Source organism: Saccopteryx bilineata, chromosome 9, assembly GCF_036850765.1.
Source record: "Saccopteryx bilineata isolate mSacBil1 chromosome 9, mSacBil1_pri_phased_curated, whole genome shotgun sequence".
Lineage (NCBI taxonomy): Eukaryota > Metazoa > Chordata > Mammalia > Chiroptera > Emballonuridae > Saccopteryx > Saccopteryx bilineata.
The window spans coordinates 34904240-34929514 of record NC_089498.1 but is presented as its reverse complement, the minus strand read 5'-3'; the positions used below and the strand labels follow the sequence as shown (position 1 = coordinate 34929514).

The window sequence follows — 25275 nt, the reverse complement described above, 5'->3', positions numbered from 1 at the left end:
GTAACGCTGATGTTTGCAAAGCTGTGCTTGATACGATCCACCGGGACAACTGGTGCCGTCACAGTCTGCGGGGTTGTTGGGTTGTCCGTGGACTTGACCCTTTATCAAAGGTTTGGGGTATTGTCTAGGTGGTGGTGGTGGGGCCCTCTGTGGGGCTGATCTAAAATGATTGTTTATTTTGAACTCAAAACATGGTTCTTTGATTTTTATTTCCTGAGTCAATTCCTCCATTCAAATACATCCTGGGGGATGGTTACTAATGTTTGCAGTTTATTTTTCATTTATTTTTAATGCCAAAGCTGCACATACTGGTTAAAACCAACAATAAAAAAGCTTTGTAAATGGCTCCCCCCAAAGTGGGAGGGGGGGGAGTGGAGCAGGCGCTGCAGTAAATGGCAATAAAGGAGGAAATGGATGGATGTTAACAGCTCTGGCCACTGACAAAACCCATTACCCTGAACCCTGGTGTGTCCCAGAGAAGTTTCCAGTTTCCAGGAGGCCAGCAACGTCCGATCCGAGACCTGGAATTAATTCGTGCTATATGCTTCCAGGAGGGAAGGCTGGGAGGGGACAAAAGTGCGAAAACAGATGGAAATGTAATTTTTTAATGACAGCAGCAGATGGCAAAAAGACACAAGAGTGTGTTCGCACCATGTCGGAGCCATTTGAGAGCGCCCGGCTCAGCCGTGATGTGTGCCGTGCGGCTGTCATGACGGCTCCCCCGCCAAACCCCGGAGGCCAGTGAGCTGCAGAGAGGAACCTGCAGGCCCCCAGGGTGCGGCGCACTGCCAGGCTACGTGGGCCACAGGTAGATGGAGAAACACCCGTGGCCACCTGGATGGGGTCCAGCAGCATCCCCGTACCTGGCTTTTCTGGACACCGGAAGGCACTTGATGGCTTCTGGTTTCAGACAGCCCCTCCTTTTAGTCCCGGTGCCTGCTGTCCCAGTTCAGGCCATCACCACCCCTCACCTGGACTTCTGCTCACAACTTCCAGGTGGGTCTCCTGCTGCTGGATGGCGTCCCACCCCTGCTCCATCCACCAGAGTCGTATTTCTGCAGTGCAAATCTAATCATGTCACTCCTCAACCTGCATCCCTCAGATGGCCTCCCCTCGCACTTGGGACCATGGCCACGTTCCCCAGAGTGGCTTACAAGGCCGGCCCGTAGAGCCGGCTACTGCGTCTTTCTTCCTTCACTTCTCGCCACACTCAACAGGGATGATAACGTCTCGTGGGACTGCTTTGAGAAAAACAAAAACCACTCCTGCTAAGAGTAGGAGCCACCGCCTGCCGGGCTGGACACATCTGAGAACCTTCACCAGCTCTAGGAGATGATGATGATGTTTAGAGTAGGTAAATGTCGGTGGGCAGCGGGTGGTCCATCAGAGCCACCAGGGTCAGTCCTGCAGGAGGTCATATTATCACCTCCACGTTAGAGACTAGATGCAGGCAGGGGCTCAAGTCACAGTTGGAGCCGTGGCTCTCAGCCTCCTGGAGCCCCGTGAGGGTCTAGTTAGGGGAGCAATCGTGTGATTATCAGGGTCCTGCTCTGAACCAAAGGGCTGGCATGTTTCGTTGGAGGCAAAGCAAGGAACTCACCCCAGGAGGTGTTTTGCATTCCACATTTCTCTTACGCTGCCATCACTGTCATTTGAGCCCCCGTCTTAGATGGGTGACACCACTCGCTGCAAGTTAGTGCTTTCTCTAAGTTCCCCCGAGACCACGGGAGAGAGACTGACTTGGTTTATCAGAGCAGCGGCTCTCAGCCTTGGCCCAGGCCTGAGCCCCACTCCAGAGGTTCTGACTCCTCAGATCCGGCTGTAACCCAGCATCAGGCAGTTGAGTTTTAAACAAGGCGGGGCTGAACATTTGTGGAGCTTTTCACCCATCTCCACAGTTCTCCACTGTCATTCATCGTTGTCCTAGGCCACTAGTCTCCTCGCTGCAAGAAAATCACTTCCACATTTCAGAGATTCAACTAATTTAGGATTGAATAAACATACTATGTGCAGGTAGACTACAGGTTCTCCCCAAATGTGCTCAACCCAAGATCACCTTGTAGGCTTCTGACCCAACGTCAGACATAGGAGTAAATGACCCTTCAGAGGACTCTTGTCCCCAGTCAGTCATATTGCAAATGCTCCATTTCCACATTCTGGCCACTACTGTACTGACCAGAAATGTACAGAACGTTTCCATCATTGCAGAAATATCCACTGCCTTCAAATCAGAAGTCCACATTGCTGGCTCACTTTGGAGCCCTGTTCCGCCGCCTAAATTCTATGGAATCAAGTTATTGTACTTCCTACTACCCTGAGGGGGGCAATAAGTTCACAGCTTCTGGGTTGTTTTAGGTGCCCCAGGGGAGCCTGGGGAGGTTGTTTTTTGTTTGTTTTTTTTAAAATTTTTAAAATTGATTTTAGTGAGAAAGGCCAGGAGAGAGAGAGAGAGAGAGAGAAACATCGATCTGTTCTTGCATGTGCCCTGACTGGGGATTGAACCGGCAACCTCTGTGATTCCAGACAACACTCTTAACCAGTCAAGCCATCCAACCAGGGCTGGGGAAGCTTTTTCAAATAACGTTTTTCTTGGTAAGGATAGCATTAGAGTTACAAAAAAGTTGCAAAGATAGTACAGACAGTTCCCATAGACTGCCCACCCAGTTTCCCCTGTTGTTAATCTTATGCTACTCTGTTCCATTTGTTACAATTAGGGAACAAATTTTGATACAGTATTATTAATAACAGTCCATACTTTATTCACATTTCCTCAGTTTTTCCCTGATGTCCTTTTTTAAAATTAATTAATTAATTTACAGAGACAGAGAGAGAGAGAGTCAGAGGGTTAGACAGGGACAGACAGACAGGAATGGAGACAGATGAGAAGCATCAATCATTAGTTTTTCGTTGCGTGTTGTGACTTCTTAGTTGTTCATTGATTGCTTTCTCATACGTGCCTTGACTGCGGGCCTTCAGCAGACCGAGTAACCTCTTGCTGGAGCCAGTGACCCTGGGTCCAAGCTGGTGAGTTTTTGCTCAAGCCAGATGAGCCCATGCTCAAGCTGGCGACCTCAGGGTCTCGAACCTGGGTCCTTCAACATCCCAGTCCAATGCTCTATCCACTGTGCCACCGCCTGGTCAGGCTGATGTCCTTTTTTTTGTTGTTGTCTTGTTTTTTTGTTCTGGGATCCCATCCAGGATCCCACAGGACATGGAGTCCTCATGAATTCTTAGGTTCCTCTGGGCTGTGAGAGTTTCTCTCCTTGTCTTTGATGAGCTTGACAGTTTTGAGGAGTGCTGGTCAGATGTTTTGTAGAATGTCCCTCTATTGGGATTTGGCTGATGTTTTTCTCATGATTAGTGTGGAGTTGAGTTGTAGGTTTGGGAGGTAAAGTGTCCTTCTCATTCATGACATCAAGGGTGCATGCTGTCACCATGGCTTATGACTGCTGATGTTGACCTTGATCACCTGGCTGAGGTCCTGTTGGTCTGGTTCTCCACTGTCAAGTTACTGTTTTTTCCTTTTCCATCTGTTCTCTTTGGAAGGAAGTCGCTCTGTGCAGCCCCATACATCGAGTGGGGTGTTATGTTCCACTTTCTTTTAATTTTTATTCATTGATTTTAGCAAGAGAGGAAAAGAGAGAGAGAGAGACAGGAACATTGATCTGTTCTTATATGTGCCCTGACTGGGGATTGAACCGGCAACCTCTGTGCTTTGGGATGACGCTCTAACCAACTGAGCAATCCAGCTAGGGTTCCACCTTCTTGAAGGCTGAGCATCTATATACATCATTAGGAATTCTTTAGCATAGGGGATTTGTCCCTTCACCCCCATTAAATTTTTATTTTTTAAGCAAGAGAGTGACAGTGACAGAAAGACAGGAAGGGACAGAGATGAGAAGTACCAATTCTTCATTGTGGCACCTTAGTTGTTCATTGATTGCTTCTCCTATGTGCCTTGACCAGGGGGCTCCAGCCAAGCTGATGACCCCTTGCTCAAGCCAGTGACTTTGGGCTCAAACCAGTGACCTTGTCCTTCAAACCAGTGACCACAGGGTCATGTCTATGATCACATGCTTCAGCCTGTACTCAAGCCAGATGAACTCGTGCTCAAGCCAGGGATCTCAGGACCTGGGTCCTCAGCATCCCAGGTCAACTCTCTATCCACTACGCCACCATCTAGTCAGATCCTCCACCTCCATTAATTTTATGTCCAACTCTTAGTTCATTACCACATAGGGCATTCTAGCCTCCTAGGGGAGGCATTTCTTACAAAAGAGAATAATGGTGTGAGGACTGTCCAACCCCATATCAAGTAGCACCCCTGCCTCCATCATTCTTCTCCCTCTCCCACCTCCAGTTTTCCTTTTGTCTGTTTATTGTTTCATTCCACCCACTTTGAGAGGCCAGGCATGAGGCTGAGCACTTGGAACTCCTCTCTGGATCCAGGGAATGGCTCAGAGCTGGACTGGATTAGGACCAATCATTTCCCTCCCGTTTTCCCCACTATAAAAACCTCTTGGGGGGCATGGTAAGTGTGTGGTTTCTGAGTCAGAAAATCTGAGTCTGGAACTCAAGAAAGGGCATTTTAAATAACAGCTTTATTGAAGAATAATTCACCCTTTTAATGTGTACAAGTCAGTGGTTTTTAGTATATTTACAGAGTGTGCAACCACCACCAGTATCTAATTCCAGAACATTTCCACCAACCCAGAAAGAAACCCTGTACCCATTAACAGTCACTCCCCATTTCTCTCTCCCCCAGCCTTGGCAACCACTAATCTCCTTTCTGTGTCTGTAGATTTACCTTTTCTAGATGGTTCGTATAAATAGAATCATACATGGTTTTGATGCCTGGCTTCTTTCACTTGGCATAATGTTTTCCAGTTTGACCTATACTGCAGTGTAGCAGGCATCAGTGCTTCCTTCCTCTGTACGGCCGAATAATATTCTATGGTACACATAGACCACATTTTATTTATCCATCCCTCAGCTAATGGACGTTTGGGCTATTTCCACCTTTTGGCTGTTGTGAATTGTGCTGCTATATAGGAAATGTCATCTAACAAGTCCTCCAAGTGACCCTGATGTACACTCAAGTTTGAGACTCCAAAATACCACCATTTGTAGTATGTAACACTGCATACTGTCTCCTGTTCTCTCAATATTCCAGTGAGCTCAGCAGCAGCACTGTCCCCGTTTTACAGATAAGGACACCAGGATGCAGGTAATATGGACACTGGGCTCTGCTCACTCTCCTACTCACCCTGCTGTGGCCTCTCTGAACCTTGGCTTTCCCACCAGCTCTTTTCCTTTGCTCTTTTCCAGGCTACAAAAAACCCAGAGGGAAGCCTCGCCAACTTTGGAACACAAACATTTGCCAGTGAAGAAAACATTCTCCCATCAATCAAAACCCAGACAAGTTGGCACCCACTCTCTGCAGATGCCTGAGGGAGCTTCTATTTCATGAGAGGCCAGGTGGTCCAAAGCTTCCCCTTCTCCCTAAACACCCCAGGCTCCTTCTCTTCCTACCTCTTTGTCAGATGAGGAAACTGAGGTTCAGAGCGGTCACTTGCCGTAGGTCACACAGCATCCTGAGGGACTTTTATTTATTTTCTTTGAAAGTATTTGTTTTCATAAATGACACACAATGAAGTTAATCTCCAGGTCTGCAAATGACAACTTCCCATGGAGATAAAAAACAGACATCGTTTTCCATGCCATGTGAGTGGGCAGAACTTAATTATAGTCTTATTTCATCTTCCCAGCAATCCTAAATAGGGCAGGTTCAGGGACTTAGAGGGTAAAGCATGGGGTTATCTGAGGTGAGGTAGCTTTCCTGCCAGGATACAGAACCCTGGAATCCTCCTGTCCCCTATACTTTTTCTCAAGGCCTAATGAACAGGGTTTCAAATTCAAGTCCAGCCCAGTACCTGTCCCCACCAGTCAGGCACTGGCTGCCTTACCTCCCTGGAATCTTTCCTGGCCTATTAGCACTCCATCAGAATGCCCCTGACCTTGGTTAAAACTCAGCTTTCCTTTCCCTTCTCAGACCCCTGAAATACAATGCTCCAGGAGGGTGCATATTAACCCAGAATCTTCTAGGGGATTCTGACACAGCAGGGAGACTGAGGACCACGGTGTTAGGTTTTACACAAGCCCGCTGTATAGAGGGACCTCTTCCACGAACAGATGAGCACTTCAATACATATTTGCTTCAGTCGGCCGACTTGCTGCTTCATAACCTTCACCAGGGGTGCTTGCCAATGCACGGATGGATCCTGAGCCTTTCCTCTGCAGTTTCTGAACTGGAAGATGTAGGTGGGGTAGAGGAATTGACCTTTTCATATATATATATATATACACACACATACACATATATATATGTATAAATTTATTGATTTTTTTATAGGAAGGGAGGAAGAGGGAGGGAGGCCAACAGAGACAGAGAGCAAGAGAAACATTGATTTGTTGTTCCACTTATTCATACCATCATTGGTTGATTACTGTGTGCCCTGACCAGGGTTCGAACCTGTAACCTTGGCATGTGGGGAGGACTCTCTAACCAGCTGAGCCACCCGGCCAGGGCATTTTCATATTTTTAACCAGTGTGTATACAGAGGGCAGAAGATTGTGAAACGTAAGGAAACAATGCCTTCCCTCACTCTCGCGGGGTCGGGCTATGTCAGGTAATGCTGTGACCCAATAACTGTATTTACTCCTGGCCCCAGCAGTAAGGGCTGTTGTTGTTGACTCAGGTGTTGGTGGGTAGGCCCTTGGGACAGGTGAAAGAAGCGTGGTGCTAGGATACTGGAAGGCGGGCAGCAGCAGGTGAGAGTGATGTCGGGCATACGGGAGTGGGCGTGGCTAGCTACGGGCGGAGGCGGAGCCCGGGGCTGTCCACGAGTGGGCGGGGTCAGCTCGCCGACCCTTTCAAGGTCGCCAATCCGCGGCACCGCTCTCACCGCTTCCCGCCCACCGGGGACAGTGCCGCGTTGCTATAGGCCGGTCAAGGGTTCTTCCGGCTGGTGGGCGGGCTTCGTGCTGTGGCGGGAAAGCAGCGTCCGCTGCACTTCCTCAGGGAGACTGAAGGTCCGGAGGTCCGGCGAGTCCAGAACCGGCCGCTGTCGCTGCCATGGACGCAGCTCAGGTGGAGTTTCTGGCCGAGAAGGAGCTGGTGACCATTATTCCGAACTTCAGTCTGGACAAGATCTACCTCATCGGGGTAAGGGCGCAGGCCGGCATTGGCCTCAGGCTCCGGCCGGTGGAACTGGCGTCTGGAAGAGGTCGGGCAGCGGACTCGCATGTCCAGCCCGCGGGGGCCTGCGTGGACTGGGTGGGGGCGAGGTTCGGAGCCGGGAGACGGGGCAGGTCAGCCCTGGAGGGAACCCGCGCCTCTCGGGTGATCTCGGGCGGCGTCCCCGCAGCGCCTCGGGAAACACCGGACTCGGGAGGGCTCCAGGTGCGGCCAGCCCCACGCGCGAGGGCAGACGTGGGCTGCCTCCCGCGCCTGCGTGACCGCGGGGCTTGTCTTTGTACTGCTTTCTACACGGTGCCCTGCTGTTCATCGAGAGCTGCGAGGTCCAGTCATGCCTTCAGCGTACCGGGGTCTGTTTTCCCTCCGGCAGGGGGACCTGGGGCCCTTCAACCCTGGCCTTCCAGTGCAAGTGCCGCTGTGGCTGGCGATCAACCTGAAAGAGCGGCAGAAGTGTCGGCTGCTTCCTCCGGAGTGGATGGATGTGGGTAAGGATTGGGGGAAGGTGCCGGGTGCTGCATCGGCTCCAGGCCCACCCAGCGGCGGAAATGAATGAAGGGTTCCTTAGAGTCAGCTGACCGCTGTTCCCAGCGTCCCGTCAGTTTGGGTGTGAAGATCACTTTCAGTTCAGATTTTTTTTTTTTTTAAAGACTCTTTTAAGGGAGGGGGGCGGTGTGGAGAGACGGGAGGAGGAGCAGGAAGCATCAGCATCAACTCTCCGGGATTTCGAACCAGCGACTTCAGCGTTCTGGGTTGACGCTTTATCCACTGCGCTACCACAGGTCAGGCCAGATTTTTTTTGTTTGTTTTTCTTTTTCTTTTTTTTGTATTTTTCTGAAGCTGGAAACGGGGAGGCAGTCAGACTCCTGCATGTGCCCGACCGGGATCCACCCGGCACGCCCACCATGGGGCGTCGCTCTGTTGCAACCAGAGCCATTCTAGCGCCAGAGGCAGAGGCCACAGAGCCATCCTCAGCGCCCGGGCCAACTCTGCTCCAATGGAGCCTCGGCTGCAGGAGGGGAAGAGAGAGACAGAGAGGAAGGAGAGGGGGAGGGGTGGAGAAGCAGATGGGCGCTTCTCCTGTGTGCCCTGGCCAGGAATCGAACCCGGGACTCCTGCACACCAGGCCGACGCTCTACCACTGAGCCAACCGGCCAGGGCCAGATTTTGTTTTTAAAGCTATTTCATCTTGCTTTAAAACAAAAAGTGTTAAGTGTTATAAGACCCTAAAGAAGCGTTTATTTTAATGTAGAATTCGCAGTATTTAGACTACCATGTTGAGGAGCAGAGTCATTATCTCACATTATAGAGAATGCAGGAAAGTAATGCACCATTCACACAAGGGAAAATTATTCAGTCATATAAAGGAATGCTACAGTGTGGATGAACATTGGAAAACCATATGCTAACTGAAACACACACACAGAGACCATGTATTGTCTCATTCCGTTCATGTGAACTGTCCAGAACAGGCAAATCCATAGAGACAAAGTGAATTAGTACTTGCCTAGGGAAGGGGGTCTCGGGGTGGTGGAGGGATTATGTGCAGTCTTTTTTGGAAATAATAAAAATGTTGCCCAACTCCGTGAATATACTGAAAACCATTGAGTTCTTGACTTAAAATGGGTAAGTTGTATGGTCCGTTAATTGTACCTCAGTAAAGCTGTTAGAAAAGACAACACGTGGAAGATGCAGACAGGCTTGACCGACTTGACTTTTGTGATCTTTCCCCCATCTCAGAGATGTGAGTGGCTCATTATAGCAAAGAGTCTTAATTTTATTGGGGGTAGTAGTCGGCACACACGTAGAATTTTTTTTTTTTCCTTCTCTAATTTTTCCGAAGCTGGAAACGGGGAGGCAGTCAGACAGACTCCCGCATGCGCCCAACCGGGATCCACCAGGCACGCCCACCAGGGGCGACGCTCTGCCGCGACCAGAGCCACTCTAGCGCCTGAGGCAGAGGCCAAGGAGCCATCCCCAGCGCCCGGGCCATCCCCTGCTCCAATGGAGCCTCGGCTGCGGGAGGGGAAGAGAGAGACAGAGAGGAAGGAGAGGAGGAGGGGTGGAGAAGCAGATGGGCGCCTCTCCTGTGTGCCCTGGCCGGGAATCGAACCCGGGACTTCCGCACGCCAGGCCGACGCTCTACCACTGAGCCAACCGGCCAGGCCAAAATTTGAAAAGCCCTGAGTGATTTTGCGTGCCTCCTCCCCGCTGGGAATCACTGGGGGCTTGCCTGCCTCCTGGAAGCAAGGACACTTTAGCCAGGCACACTCCAATACGGTTTAAGGAAGACTTCTTGGGCATTTCCTCCTTACGCCCTGTCCTGAAGGGGTGAGTGGTGGTGGTGGTGCTGCAACAAAGTGGGAAACTCAAAATTCCTTCTGCTTTAAAGGGCTCTTAAAGTCCTACCAGGCCTGGCTTGGTTAGGGCTGCATCCCTCAAGGCTCCTCATTTAAGATTCTCTCTTGTGGTTTTGGCCCATCTAAACCTTAGCCCAGGCGAGCTTCTTCATAGTCTTGGGCCACACATATTCCATTCATTTATGCAGTCACTCGTTGATTCTTATATGTGCCCTGACTGGGGATCGAACCCACAACCTGGGCATATCAGGATGACACTAACCAACTGAGCTACCTGGCCAGGATGAACCGACTGCTTTCTGATTCTGCCACCACATTGGTTCTACCTGTTCTTGGATGTCATATAAATGGAATCACCTTGTGTGTCAGTTTTGGTCTCTGACTTTTTTATTTTTAAATATTTATTGGTTTTACAATAGAGGAGGCGGGGAGTGAGAAGTATCAACTCACAGATGCTTTACTTGAGTTGTTCATTGACTGCTTGTTGTATGTGCCTTGACCAGGCAAACCCTGGGTTTCGAGCCAGCGATCTCAGCATTCCAGGCTGACACTCTTATCCTCCATGCCACCGCAGGCCAGACTTGGTCTCTGACTTACTCAGTATAATGCTTTTGAGATTCACCTCTGTTGTTGGATGTGTCGCTATATTCTATTATTGCTGAGTAGTGTTCTAGTCTGTGAGTGTGCCACAATTTGCTCACCCATTCTCATGTTGGTGCATATTTGTGTTATTTCCCATTTTTAGCTATTGTGAATATGGCTGCTATGAACAGTCTTGTCTAAGTCTTTGTAGATATGTTTTTATTTCTCTTGGGTAAATAAATACCTAGAGTGATGGAATGGCAGAGTTATAGGGCGGACTGTGCTTAACTTTATAAGAAACTACCAACCAGTCTTCCAGAGTGTTGAGCCATTATTGTAATCCCACCAGCAATGTCCAGGAGTTTCCAATGTTCCACAACATTGGGTGTTGTGTCTTTTTTATTTCTTGCAGGGTTTTAACATGTGTATTTCATACTCTGATTTAGCTTTTTTTTTTTTTTTTTTTAATAAATTCTGATTTAGCTTTAAAAAAGAAAAGAAGTGAGTCTGCTGTGCAGAGAAGATGTGTATGGGGAGAGAGCAGTAGAGAGTTGCCCAGGCAAGAGCTGAGTGGTTCGAGCAGCTGACTAAGGGCATTAGTGGTTGGAGTGCAGACATACTTTGAAGGAAGAATCAGCAGGATTTGCTGAAGAACCGGCTGTGGACTGAGAGAGGGAAAAGTTAATTAAGGACTAGCACCAGGGTTGTTGGTTTCAGCTCCAGAAGGAGGTGGAGTTGCTGTTTTCTGAGACAGGGAAGATGGCAGGAGCAGTGTGTGGGCTAAAGTGGACATCAGGAGTGGGGGTTTGGACATGTTATACTGGAGGTGCCGGGTGGGAATTCACGTGGAATAATGTGGGCAGTGAAGAAATTGAGTCAGGAATTCAGGGAAGGGGCTTATCTGGGGGTGTAAATCTGGATGTCGTCATGAGCATATAGATGGTATTTAAATGAGGCAGGAAGAGATCGTATGGAATGTGGGTTAGGTGGCATAGAAGGTCAGGGAACTGAGCCCTGCACTGCAGTGTTGAGGGGTCAGGAAGACCAGGAGGAATTGGCGAGACGAGAACTCTGGTGTTCCAGAAGCTGAACAAGAAATAGATTCCAAGGAAGAGGATTGACCCTCATCAAATTTGGAAACTGAGGCCTAGCCATTGGGTTTGGCCTTGGTGTACCTGTGCTGTGGAAGTGTGGGATAGACACCCCTCTGATTGAGGGGGAGTTAATGCCAGTGTCAGTTCTTAAAGTTTTGTTGCAAAAGGCATGAGAAATGGATTGATAGTTGGAGAAAGATTTGGTGTCAGGGTTTCTTTTAAGGTGGAAGCTGTTGCAGTGTGTTTGGTGGGATGGTCACACAGTGAGAGGAAACAATGATCATTTACGAGAGGGAGACAGTTGCTGGAGTGGTTGGTGTTCTGTGCAGATGAGAGAGGAGGGTCCAGTGCATACCTCTGTATGGGGACAGAGACGGGGAGGAGGTGGCAGGGGTTAGGAAGATGTGGCAGGAGCATGTGGGTACTCAGCAAGGTGGCAACTTAGAGCTGGCGCAGTGAGATGAGGGGAGAAGACATGAAGAGGCTGGGCACCATCAAAAGTCAGAGGGTGAATGGACCAGGAATATTTTATAGGATTGCTAGATAGTACCATTGGTCTCTACAGATAGGTGGTCAGTCCTTTAAAGTGAGACCCCACAGCATACTTGTGTCTGTGTGTGTTCCTTAGCCACAGTGCACAGTCCAGATTTAGGACTGGAAGTTTTCTCAGGCTATTAAGGCAGGAAGAGAGGGCGTGAGGCAGTGCAGCATGTGGAGAGGAATGCAATGCTGGAAGGTGTTGGGCTTGGCTATTTGATTCCAGATGCTGGGCTTTCAACACCTCCTTCCCCATTATCATCTCACCCCAGACTGGAGTGGCTGTAGTTGTAAGTTGACTTGCTCTTCTGAAGGCTTAGTGGAAATAAATTTCTATAGTCACTGGTTACATTCATCACTTCTTGCATCAAAAGTAGAATACTTTGCTTTTTCACTAAGAAAAGAACTTCTGACTGCCACTCTTTTTATTAATATAATCTTTAGGCCAAAGCAACAATAGTAACAATAATTTACGCCTTCTCAGAGTTTTTGAGGAACTAGGCCCTGAATTATCTAATAGTTAGTGGTACAAATGATATTCCAAAAACTGGGGGTTTTTTTGTTTTGTTTTTTTTTACAGGGACAGAGAGAGAGTCAGAGAGAGGGATAGACAGGGACAGACAGACAGGAACGGAGAGAGATGAGAAGCATCAATCATTAGTTTTTCGTTGCGAGACCTTAGTTGTTTATTGATTGCTTTCTCATATGTGCCTTGACCTCGGGCCTTCAGCAGACTGAGTAACCCCTTGCTCGAGCCAGTGATCCTGGGTCCAAGCTGGTGAGCTTTTGCTCAAACCAGGTGAACCTGCGCTCAAGCTGGCAACCTCAGGGTCTTGAACTTGGGTCCTCCGCATCCCAGTCTGATGTTTTATCCACTGCGCCACCGCCTGGTCAGGCCCAAAAACTGTTTTTAATGTATTTGTAAGTTCGTTGAATAGGTAATATAGTCACTTGGTAAATTTGAAAGGTTTAAAAAATATTTTGGTTATGGTGGCTGTAAAATCTATTTATTTCTAAATTTCAGAAAAGTTGGAGAAGATTAGGGATCATGAACGAATGGAAGACACTTTCACCCCTATGCCTAGCCCTTACTACATGGAACTGACCAAACTCCTGTTAAATCAGTAAGTAGGCTCACTTCTTTGAGCCCACATGTAAGATTGAGCTCACGATTCTCATCCCTTCACCCCTGCCCTTCCTTTCTTGTTCCCACCCATTACCAAGGTAATGGTATTGATGGCTGCGCAGTTGCTCAGATCAGTAATCTAGGAGTCAGCTCTGCACAGGTACACTTGCCCAGATTCTCTCTCCCTTGCTTGTTTTTCCTTTTCTCCACTCCTCCCTCTCCTGGTAAATCCCTTAGTTCTTTTCATTCTACCTTCTAATTATCACTTGACATTTGAGCTCAGTATGAGCCTCCATCATCATTTCCAGCAGTAGTCTTTTCTTAACTATAAATATGTTTTATTAATAAGGCTTACCCCTTTTTATTCTTTAAGTATGTGCATTTGAGTTCTTGCATGTCTGTCACATGAAAGTCTAGAGGACTCATATTTGCCTCTGAATCTGAGCTATAAGAAAGGCCCACTAGTGGCAGATAATGTGCTGTAGTAAATCGTTTCCCTACATCCACTTCTGGATCCCCTTTAGCTTCTAATGCACTCTCCACATTACAGCCAGATAAAGATAAAGCTGCCATGTGACTCTCTTACTCCTACTTTCCAGGGTAAAGTCCTGATCACGGTATTCAAAGCACTGCATAGGCTGGTTTCCTCCTTCCTTCTCTCATAGCTCTCTTACAGTTCTTCCCTCTGATTCTCTAAGTTTCTGGCTCACATTGGCTTCTTTTACTTCATGCATATCAAGGTCCTCAGGGCTTTGCATATACTGTACCCTCTGCCAGAAAGTCCATCTATTATTCCTTGCTCCCTCCTTTGGTTTAGTGTAACAGATACTCCTTTCCTGTCCCCCTATCCTTTTGGCATCTCTGTACACCTCCACAAAATAATTGTCAGTTATAATTTTCTAATCTCCTGTATGGATATGCTCTTTCCCCCACCCCTTGTTTTGAATGGGCAGGGACTGCATCTTGTGTGTGTTAGTATAGTACCTGGTGTTCACATGTTTGTTGAATGAATGAATGAATGAATGAATAAATGAAAAACAGTGGAGGGGGAAGGAAAGTGGATAATTTTCCTTGGAACATACCCAGAATATAATTTGCAAAAAGTCAAGCCTTTGGCACCATTTATTTATTTATTTATTTATTTATTTATTTTTCTGAAGTTGGAAACGGGGAGGCAGTCAGACAGACTCTCGCATATGCCCAACTGGGATTCACCCGGCATGCCCACCAGGGGCGATGCTCTACCCATCTGGGATGTTGCTCTGTTGCAACCAGAGCCATTCTAGCGCCTGAGGCAGAGGCCATAGAGCCATCCTCAGCGCCCGGGCCAACTTTGCTCCAATGGAGCCTTGGCTGCGGGAGGGGAAGAGAGAGACAGAGAGGGGGAGGGGTGGAGAAGCAGATGGGCGCTTCTCCTGTGTGCCCTGGCCGGGAATCGAACCTATGACTCCTGCACTCCAGGCCGATGCTCTACCACTGAGCCATCCAGCCAGGGCTTTGGCATCTTTTAATAGATGGATTCAAGAAAAGAACTAGAACAAAACATGGGAGCTCTATTACCTGCTGTAGAGCAAAGGCTAGGGACCCACTAAATGGCATTTCTAGATGCAAATGAAAATTTGAGCCACATAACCCAGACTTGGCCTTCAGTTGATATTAGGCTGCATTTCCCAGCTTATTAAGTGTTCCACTAGATACTGATTATTAGCTTGAGTTCCTGGTTTAGTGGGAGAGAGATGTGACTCTTACCCAGTAGTTACACTAGTGTGATAAATGCTGCTTGGAGTATATTGGGATATGACCCTGATGCCAGGTGGTGCCAGAGAAAGGATCTTAGGCTAGAAAGATGAGGAAAAACTTACTAGGGGAGAACACAGAGGTGTGAAAGGACACGATGGGTTTGGGAAGCAGAGCTGCTGAGGCCCATGTAGCCTATGTGGGGGTGGGAGAGCCGAGGCTTCTCCTCTGTCGGTGGCGGGCCCTGGGAGGGTGTTCAGGAAGGAGTGTGCCATCTGTGGATGTAAGAAAGCCTGCTGTGACAGCGGGTGTGTGGCTGGGATGGGAGAACCTGGAAGCAGAGGTGAGGCCCTGTTCCTCTTGTTTTTGAAGCTCAGTATATTATGTATGCATTTCCTTTTGAAACTCTTGTTTTAGAATTCTTTAAAATTCATTTGGCTAAGGGACTTAATTGTATCTTTGTTCTGCAGTTCAGTTAACAAGCAGCTAGGGTCCTTTGTTCTTTTAACCTGCTGTTCAGAGCAAAGGATCCAAATGTTTGGGCTTTAAGTAAAATCTACTACCTAACTTTTATACCACTAATTCTCTACTAATCAGAAGCTAATTTTAGCATGTAGAGAGATCATTTCCAGCTTATCCTAGAATGCCTGGTGATGAATGATGTTGGATTCTGCTTTTATCTTCCAGTTTGTCTTTTCCCTCAAAGATTAGTTTCAAAAATCTTCACAGGAAGGCTGTGATCACCTCTCGCTGAATCTAGTTCAGACTTTTACCCAGAATTTACTATGTATAGAATTCAGTATGTATAGGTATGCTCAGATTATGCTAATTTGTGATTTCTGCTGTGATTTTTGTAGACATTTTTCTCTGTAGAGTAGGCTGATACCTACCCTTCAGGGCTTTTGTGAGGCTAGAAATGCTGTGTGGTGCTGAGCCCAGTGCCTGGCACAGAACTGTTGTTTTCTTTCCCTGGCAGGTTGTAAGCCCTCAGATAACTGATGGAGTATGAGCAATGGAAGTCATGACTTCTGAGCCAGCCTCGAAACAAATTTATTCTGGATGGAAATTCTATAGCACAGAACAGTTATCCTGGGACCAAATATGTCCAACTTAGAGCTTATTCTCTGATAATTATTTTAGGAAACAGAAGTCCTTGTGCCACTGCCTGCCAGGGGACAGGTAACATGAGCATAAATATCTGTGTGAATCATGGCTGAATTTTCTTGGCACCAAGCTTAACTGCTAGAAATGCTTACATCTTAAAATTGAAAACAAAGCAAAAGCAAAACAAATTTTGAGTCTATCTAGAACAGTTTGTGTATTTCCTCGAACCTAAGCAACCTTTTTTTTTTAAAGCCACTTCTAGCTAGATATTGCTTTAGTTTACGGAATGCTTCCTTATGTAGTCATTTCACCTTTACTTCCTCTAGTGCTTCAGACAACATTCCAAAAGCAGATGAGATCCGCACTTTGATCAAGGATGTGTGGGACACTCGCATAGCCAAACTCCGGGTGTCTGCTGACAGCTTCGTGAAGCAGCAGGAGGCACATGCCAAGGTAGGTGTGCCGCTGGCCTTTGCGCTAGCAGCTGCCCCCGGGGTCCCAGGGAGGCCAGGTGCTGCCGAGGGACTTCCTACCGCACTCTGCCTGCTTAGGCTATCACAAGCAGAAATTACTGGCTGTGCTTTTAAAAATTATCATTGGTTTCTTATATTTGTTCAGTAGATTTAACTTTTTCCAAAACCAGAAACTCCTCAACCAACACAGTCTGTTTTCTCTTGTGTTCTAGCTGGATAACTTGACCTTGATGGAGATCAACACCAGCGGGGCTTTCCTTACACAAGCACTCAATCACATGTATAAACTCCGCACAAACCTGCAGCCTTCTGAAAGTACCCAGTCTCAGGACTTCTAGAGAATGACCTTTGATTTGTAAAGGCCTGTGTGTCTGTGGCAGGAGGCTTGCCGGGTGGTGTGTGAGTGCTCAGGACATGGTAGAACTATTCAAGAGTTCTGGATTTCTAGGAATGTTGTTGAATGTAAGAAAAACGTAATGAGCCCTGGTCGGTTGGCTCAGTGGTAGAGCATTGGCCTGGCGTGCAGAAGTCCCGGGTTCGATTCCCGGCCAGGGTACACAGGAGAAGCACCCATCTGCTTCTCCATCCCTCCCCCTCTCCTTCCTCTCTGTCTCTCTCTTCCCCTCCTTCAGCAAGGCTCTATTGGAGCAAAGATGGCCCAGGCGCTGGGGATGGCTCCTTGGCCGCTGCCCCAGGTGCTAGAGTGGCTCTGGTTGCGACAGAGCGACGCCCCAGAGGGGCAGAGCATCGCCCCCTGGTGGGCGTGCCGGGTGGATCCCGGTCGGGCGCATGCGGGAGTCTGTCTGACTGTCTCTTCCCGTTTCCAGCTTCAGAAAAATACAAAAAAAAAAAAACACAAAAAAACCCGTAATGAAAAAACGGACTCATAACATTGCTGGAAAGCACAGGTTGGGCTTAGCCCTCAGGATATTCTTTAATTCCACATCTATCTCTAGAAGCCAAAAGAGCTTTGGCAACAAGCTCTTCTCCCTAGACGAGTCTCAGGTCTCCTGCACCAAACTGTTATGTGTGGGTCAGCACTCAGTGACGTTAGAAGTTGCTTTGAAAAGGTAGACATACAAGTAGTGATGTGGCCCTGGGGATTTTTCTTTTTTGATATGGATCTCTTGGGCTAAACTTAGACTAGAGATTGCTCCACAGAGAAGGATGGCAGATGAGTGGCTTGTGGTGCTGACCGGTGTTGATCACCTAAGCCCTGATAACACAGCAAAGATAGAATCAACCCAATCTCTGTTGGGCTTTTTTCCCCCCCGCTTAACTACCAACCAGGAGTAAGCCATGTGGCTAAAATGATCCGATAGACCAAACTGAGGTGTGTAGAAGGCAGTTGTGAACTTCAGACTCTGGTTGTATCTTGTTCTGTTAGCTACTTCTGGTTTAAGGAGATGCTTTAGTTTATCAAGGGGAAAATCAGGAAAAAGCTAATTGTTATTGAGGGTGTGAGTGAAGACACAATGCTAGGCACATATAGACACAATATAGTGACTGGGGTACCTACAATATTGCTCTTGATGGTTTTCAGGGAAAGACTCTGAGAAAAATTTAAGTGAAAAACATTTCAATTATAGCATTTTGGAATTGCTAAATTCCTCATAGAAATTATATTACTTGAGAGGGGAAAATTGTTTATAGCAGTGATTTTTCAACTTATCTCATAGCACACATACACTAATTACTAAAATTCTGCACCACACCAAAAAATATGTGTTTTGCCAAACTAACAACCACCACCACCAAAAAAAAGGTAAAATTTTGATTCACTCACACCAGACAGCTAGTGTTGTGTTGGCTGTCATTTTTTTTAACAATCAAAGTTTGGAAAAGAGGTCAGTGCTTCTGACTAAATAGTCAGGTAGGTATTACATGTTTTAAAAATTCTTGCAGCACACCAGTTGAAAATCACTGGTCTAGAGTCATACAGTGAGTAGAAGGTTCTGTAACTAGCTGGTTTGACTGTGGTGTTTGAGTAGAAGGCTCTGTAACTAGCTGGTTTGACTGTGGTGTTTGAGTAGAAGGCTCTGTAACTAGCTGGTTTGGCTGTGGTGTTTGAGTAGAAGGTTCTGTAACTAGCTGGTTTGACTGTGGTGTTTGAGTAGAAGGCTCTGTAACTAGCTGGTTTGACTGGTGTTTGAGTAGAAGGCTCTGTAACTAGCTGGTTTGGCTGTGGTGTTTGAGTAGAAGGTTCTGTAACTAGCTGGTTTGACTGTGGTGTTTGAGTAGAAGGCTCTGTAACTAGCTGGTTTGGCTGTGGTGTTGTCAAAAGCAGCAGCATGCTATCTTGATTTTTTTTTGAAGAGTTGTACACACAGGATCAGCTGAGCCCAGGGAGTATCTGCTGGTATTTGCCCTTCAGTGTTTAGAGTCCAAACCTATTTCAAGTGATTGGAGCACTGTTTTTCTGTTCCAACCTGCTACCCACCTAGATGTCCCTCTAGCAAGGCGCTGATGCTTATTTCGGTGATGTTTTCACATGGAGGGAGTAGGACACGAGACCATGTCTGTCGTTTAAGGTGACTGTTTAGAGTTGCTTTCAGATGATAGAACTTGCCTTTTCTTCTAACTCATACTTAGTCCTTCAGATTTAACCTGGGGAATCTTCTAGAATGAAACCACGTTATTGTGGAGGGTAAGGAATCCTGCGTTATCTGTTCTTGCCCTTAATACCTTTCTCTTAAAATCTGAGGTACAGCCTGACCAAGTGGTGGCGCAGTGGATAGAGCGTCGGTCTGGGATGCCGAGGACCCAGGTTTGAGACCCTGAGGTCGCCAGCTTGAGCGTGGGCTCATCTGGTTTGAGCAAAAGCTCACCAGCTGGCTCGAGCAAGGGGTTACTCGGTCTGCTGAAGGCCTGTGGTCAAGGCACATATGAGAAAGCAATCAATGAACAACTAAGGTGTCACAACGAAAAACTGATTGATGCTTCTCATCTCTCTCCGTTCCTGTCTGTCTGTCCCTGTCTATCCCTCTCTCTGTCTCTGTTAAAAAAAAAAAAGAAAAAAAAATCTGAGGTACAGCTGAATCTGTTTTCACATTTTACCTATAAAGCTATATAACTTGAGTTTTGTTTTGTTTTTTAATTTGGCCTTGCTTTATTATAACATAAAAAAGATTTTCCTCTTAACAGGATTTAGGAAGATTTTATTTTTTTGGATGTTGTCAGAAATTACAGCAATATATTCATAAATACCTAATTACTACATTCAACAAATAATATTACAATACAATTAATTCAAACAAGTACACTTAGAACAGGTTTAATTTTCACAGCATCTAAACTGCCCCAAGAGTGACCGAGGCACCGTTCCTCCTCCCTCCCATGTACTGGTTACTGTTCTAGCAATTAAGCACAGGGTACATACAAAGTAACAACCAATTAGCATGGTCTTCCTCAGGTCAAGGCAGAGTTAAGGAGTTTAAGTTAAGTGCTGGATCAAAAAGTTGGGGACAGGCTACTGCAAGTAGTAAGGAAGTCAACAGCTTGGTTACTTGGAAGAGTATAGGGAGTGCTGCTAAGTGGCTAATATACACTTATTTAAGAGTTAACAGAACTGACCATCTCCATCTTGTGGTGAATCCATGGAATTTTCTACATTTAAAAAAACAACATGGCTCAGAGGGAAAGGGAGTATCTTGATTTAATCACTTGAGATTTGGCAGCATTGAGGAAAATACCATTCCATGTACAAACTTAAGATTTCCTGTGTTATATTTCTTCACTGCTTAAATGTGGGCTCCTTTGAATGTTCTTGGAAGTTCCTTAAGGGTATATATAACTTATTAGAATGCCCATGCCAATTTGTTTTATTCCTTTAGCATATAGACTGAACTGTTGAAAATCCTATCTTGGTTATTTATCTTAGACAATGGATTAAATCATTTTTTTAAAAAATGTTTATCTGATGATATGAAATAAAACCAACTCATTTTCAAATGATCAGGTGTATAGTACCAATTTTGGGGGAAAACTCTGGTTTGTTTCTAAAGATCTGATCAAATGCAGAGCCATGTAATTCAGTTTTGGAAGGTGTATCCTTCACAAATTTAGCGAACCCCCCTTCAGAGGACAGAAGGCAGTGTCTCCTCCAGGTGCCACAGGAAGCACATGAGGTCGTGAAGGATTGGGGTGTTCACGAAAATACTGAGTTTGCAAAATCAATTCTAGAGCAAATCCGGTGTACTTCTGAACTTGGTCTTTCAAACTCAACATGAAATAGCTGAACAAAAACCTTCAGAGTGTGTACTCGTCCGTCTTAAGCCCAAATTGAAAAGAAACTTAAGATGAGATGAAAATAAGTTTGTTATAAAATTTAATTTTTGGAGGGAAAACCCATTATTGGGTACTACTATGTCTAAGTGGTGCACTTGTTTGCAAGATACTTTCTTTTTTCTTACTCATGCTGCCTGTTCTGGTTTAGTTATATTCTGATTGTCATATTACTTCTTGAGCCCAAGAATATTCAGAGATCTCCAGAGATGGGTGGGAGTTTGATGTGGCAGAGTGAAAGAGACGCTCAAGTGCAGGGTAAACCTGGTGCTTTCAAGGGGCAGGAGGAAAAGCAGTTAATACTAGTGTAGTGACACGTCTTCCACCCCTGGGATGGCCATGACCTCCTCCCCTAACAACAAAGCAAACCCAACCAAGGGACTCTTCTTGGCTGGTTAAGGGGTGGGGCTGTGCTTTTCTTTCCCATCAGGTTACTAGATTTACATTTTTCTTTTACTTTTAGTCAAGGCCATTATCAAAGCTAATCAGCAAAAGTACCCAGACATTGTCTGTGATGGAGGAGGAGGACTGGGAGTGAGTGCTAAGATGTAGCGCGTAAGCTTTCAGACCAGAAACAGCAAGCAGATTTCAAACAGAGAAATTCAGTGATATTTTGCCCTGATTGTTGGCAATAGAGCTCCCTCTAAACACCTGTCCCCACCTGTGGAACATGTTGATCTCTCAATGTCGTTGCAGGGGAGGAGGCCCACAGAACAGCCCTTAGTTCTCCTCAAGTCGTTTCTGTGGAGAGGAAGGCGCTTGTTGACTGCTGATAATACTGGCGGCACTTTTTGTCTGAGTTTGCTAATAACTGGAAGATTCTTGGCAGACGTACAAAGCAAACTGTGTGGGAACAGATAAAGCGACACAATGCCATCTGCCAGCAAGCTGTTCTGCACAGCTAAGGTCTGGGGCTGAGGGTGCAGCCACTGTTCGCATTGAGTAGCCTTCAGGAAGGTCAGCCAGCCCTTCCCCTGGGTGAAGGGGAGGCGTGATCACGCTCAGGCCTCCTCCCCTTCCCCCTCTGGCAGACCAGCCACTGGCTGCTTTAGCCTCTGGTTCAAGCCCATTCAGGCAAGAGATAACTTTCTTGATCTAGATTAAACCTTGCCTGAATGAGCAGTAACTGGGACAAAAAGGAAAATTTCCCCATTGCTTTGCATTGATCTGATTATCCCAGTTTCTAGCTGCTTCTGTGCTTGTCACAGTCAGTTCAAAAGGAGGAGAAGTTCAACTCCAACATTGTTTATTCTACTTTTTAGGCTTTTACAAAGCTTTGCATCTAAATAAAGCCTCTAAAGTTTCTACTTTGCACCTGTTCTCAGACTGCTGTAAGACACCTTAGAATTCTATCACAGAAACTGCTCACTTCCTGAAAAGGTTCTTCAACAGAGCCCCATGTCTGTATGTGCACACATAGGTACACACCCAGTATCTGTCTTGTTCACCATAGACTAGCCCCTCCTCACTAACAGCAACTGGGGACGCTGCTGTATGCGGTCCAGAGCTGGGGGAGGGGGAGAGGAGGAGGTAAGAAGTAACGCATGGCTTTCTATATCATTTTCTGGTGCAACTCAAAAATGAAGTGATCGCATAGGCGCCAGTGGTAAGCTCTTTTACTTTTCTTCTTCTTTAATTTTTAAAAACACTTCAATATTTAATGTCCTGACCAGCAGCAGTACAAACACTAAAAGCAAGTTTTTTTTGCCCAGAAAAACAAAAAACAAAAACAAACAAAACCCCCAAACAGGAAAACAAACAAACAAAAATCCCCCCAAACCACATATTAAAAATGGCAGGCTTTTTATAACAATAATTAAAGTAATAAAAACATACAAAACTTTTTTTTTAATATATATACACAGTACAAGGCTGAAGCACCTTTGACTTTTCTCTCAAAATTTGTTTGTATGAAAACACCCCCCACTGCAGCAACAATTTGGTGGGGGTGAATATATGTATACATAAGATCTCTGTACATTTCCCCCACGGAGTAAAAAAGGTACCTTCAGTTTGTCGATTTGTTTTATCTTTAGGTAAGAGCTTTTCCAGGGAAAAGCCTATGGGTGAGGCTTCAGTACTGTTGCTTTGTGTGCTCCTAGGACTTGTTGCTTTGAAGAAAATTTTACAGAAAACTAAACTGAAACAAGCCCTTTACTTAAAATGCACCCCACCTTCATTCATCTGAAGCAGGTCGCAGTCCCAGGGAGGAATGAGACCAACCCCACACTGCAGCAAAAGCAAACTTGGGTCTTGAGGCATAGTAATATGGCAACACAAGAAAGAGAACACAAGCAGTTTGATCCAATCTTATGTACCCAGGGGCTACAAATGATAAAGTTTTAGTGTTGGTAATGGAGCCTTCATTTTCAGATTTAAAAATGGTGATATGGGGAAAGAATAAAACTGCCTTAAAAAAAACAAAACAACCTATGGGTGTTGTCCTACAATGGTTGCTCGCAGAATTACAAAGGTGATTCAACTGCATTGAAGTCAAGGCGAATTCGTTCTTTTTCTGGAGCCTGGAATCCTTTGCTTCATGCATGGCACATTCTTATTATTTTTTTTAAGCTTCAAACCTCCCAGTGAAAAATATTAAATATTCAAGGTAATAAAATAGATAATATTTCTATACTATAGGTTCGGCCTAGTGCAAGGGAAACCGTCACCTAGGATATCCCTTAAAGTAACCCCTAGGCCAATGCATTGCAGGCAATGCAAGGCACTTCCGTAAGTGATCCAGTTCCGCCTGGAGTCGCTCCCTTTCTGAGACAATCTTCTGTTTCTGGCTCCTCAATTCCTATAGAGAGAGAGAGAGAGTCACATTAAACAAATGGGTTTCATGGAACCCGTGTAATGCAGAAGTGTGCTGGAGGCCACTTGGAAAAGCAAATCTCTGGCATTTTAAAAACATCCTCCTCCCGGCTCAGTGTTCTTACAGTGGCCTCTGGGGGCAGTCTGAACTTGTTCTTCCAAAGTTTTAGGTTGTCTAAATACGTCCACCATTGTCTCAGCTTCAGCCCTGGCATTAAAAAAATTAAGCCCTGATACTATAAAACTTTTGCTGCCTCAGGAATGGCCAAGATGTACAGACCTGATCTGAGATAAACCCCACATCCCAGCAGTGGGAGGAAGCCCTCGGGGTTTGTCACAAGTCATAGTTGGAAGACCTGTTGAGCCAGGCTGCAAGGGGAAGGCTTGTTTGTTTTCATCAATAACTTGACTCCTTTAGTAAATTCCTCTTCCCTCCTTAGCAAATCACAGCAGAGGAAAGAATGACAAAGGCAATAAATAATCCTCCAAGAGGGATACATATATATACCCTTTTCATCTTTCCAGGATCAATAATATTCTGTAAATTAACAATGCCTACCTCCTAAGGTAATCAACTGACACCTTGAATTCTCCCCCCCACCGAAGATCACAAGTTTTAAACTCTTTAAGGGCAGGATTTCCCCTCAAAACATGTCTGTATGGGGCTCTCAGACCCAAATTTGAAACGTTAGGTTAAACCATAAAAGCAGAGTGTTTTAAGAAGACCTCCGCAGTATCTGATTTCCTTTCCTTTTCCCATGTGTGGCATCCCAAGACTCACCGCCATGCTGTGGGAGAGCTGCTCTGCTGTGAGGCTGAGGCTGTAGTGCTGGGCCTCCAGCCGTCTGCACTGTGTCTGTAACACTTGCCGCTCCAGATTTTGCTCTGAAAAGACAAACGATGGGGATACATTTTCTGTATACAAGGGCCATAGGCCCTGGCGATTGTTTTTCCTCTCTAACGCAGCCAGCACAGTGCTCTACTTTGGACCACAATGCTCCCAGCTCTTTGTATCAAGCTGGTAAACACATCAGTGTTACTAAATTATATCCAGTCCAGTGGAATACAAGACAAGACAAAGGATTAAGCATTAAAAGGCAACTCAAGGGATACAGATTAAGAAGCAGCCTGAGTAGGAGGTGGCGCAGTGGATAGAGCACTGGACTGGGACACAGAGGACCCAGGTTCAAAACCCTGAGGTCACCGGCTTGAAGTCCAAGGTCGCTGGCTTGAGCAAGGGATTACTCGCTCTCCTGTAGCCCCCAGTCCAGGGACATATGAGAAAGTAATCAATGAACAACTAAGGTGCTACAATGAAGAATTGATGCTTCTCATCTCTCTCCCTTCCTGTTTGTCTCTCTGTTCGGACACGCACACGCACACAATGGTAAGTTTATGGCCTTAAGATACATTTTTCTTTTACTTATTTTTTTTTTATTAAGTGGGAGGCAGAGAGACTGACTCCTGCATGCACCCTGACTGGTATCCACCCAGCAAGCCTACTAGGGGGACGATGTTCTGCCCATCTGGGGCATTGCTCAGTTGCTTAGCAACCAAGCTCTGCCTAGAGCCTGAGGTAGAGACCACAGAGCCATCTTCAGCGCCCACGGAAGAGAGAGAAACAAGAAGGGGAGGGGTCGAGAAGCAAATGGTCACTTCTGTGTGCTCTGACCAGGAATCAGACCTGGGACTTCCACACACTGGGATGATGATGGTCTACCTCTGAGCCAACCGGACAGGGCCAAGGTATTTTTCAACGATATAAAACTTAACCTTGAAAGTTTTTAAGCTACTACAAAAATGGCAATTATAAACTCAGAAATTTAAAGTAGAGTTTTAATTAGTAAAATAAAATCCTTTCCAAAAGATTCCAGGTCTAGTTTTAATAGAAGAGTGATTTTAAACTTTC

General features: G+C 46.1%; 2 protein-coding genes across 8 annotated transcripts in view; one reads left to right on the top strand and one right to left on the bottom strand.

Annotated features, from left to right (window-relative positions):
- Positions 1-7039: 7039 nt before the first annotated feature.
- Positions 7040-19710, top strand: GINS2 (GINS complex subunit 2). Of its 3 annotated transcripts, none has more exons than XR_010727100.1 (6): positions 7040-7225; positions 7629-7743; positions 12853-12952; positions 16122-16248; positions 16481-18220; positions 18513-19710. XR_010727100.1 is itself a non-coding variant. In XM_066243250.1 (5 exons), exons 1-5 carry the CDS (start codon positions 7136-7138, stop codon positions 16604-16606), a joined length of 558 nt encoding a protein of 185 aa, XP_066099347.1. In that variant the 5' UTR covers positions 7040-7135; the 3' UTR covers positions 16607-19710. The 3 variants fall into 3 exon arrangements, 1 of the variants encoding a protein (XP_066099347.1); XR_010727098.1 differs by having other exon boundaries at positions 16481-18381; positions 18423-19710; XM_066243250.1 differs by having other exon boundaries at positions 16481-19710.
- The window catches only part of GSE1 (Gse1 coiled-coil protein), a 468526-nt gene continuing 462645 nt past the window's right edge, over positions 19395-25275 (bottom strand). For 2 of the 5 annotated variants that reach the window (XM_066243245.1, XM_066243249.1), the window contains 2 exons: positions 24148-24251; positions 19397-23352 (listed from right to left, as the gene is read on the bottom strand). In XM_066243245.1, coding sequence (XP_066099342.1) covers positions 23218-23352; positions 24148-24251 — 239 coding nt within the window. In that variant the 3' untranslated portion in view covers positions 19397-23217. Of the gene's footprint in view, positions 23353-24147; positions 24252-25275 lie in introns of all 5 variants that reach the window. The other 3 variants (XM_066243247.1, XM_066243248.1, XM_066243246.1) reach the window with 3 other exon arrangements.

Excerpts from the sequence above, each read along its gene's own strand:
- GINS2 (XM_066243250.1), top strand. The coding sequence starts at position 7,136 with ATGGACGCAGCTCAGGTGGAGTTTCTGGCCGAGAAGGAGCTGGTGACC. Across the intron at positions 7,744-12,852 it reads TCCGGAGTGGATGGATGTGG|AAAAGTTGGAGAAGATTAGG; the intron begins GTAAGGATTGGG and ends TCTAAATTTCAG. Across the intron at positions 12,953-16,121 it reads ACCAAACTCCTGTTAAATCA|TGCTTCAGACAACATTCCAA; the intron begins GTAAGTAGGCTC and ends TACTTCCTCTAG.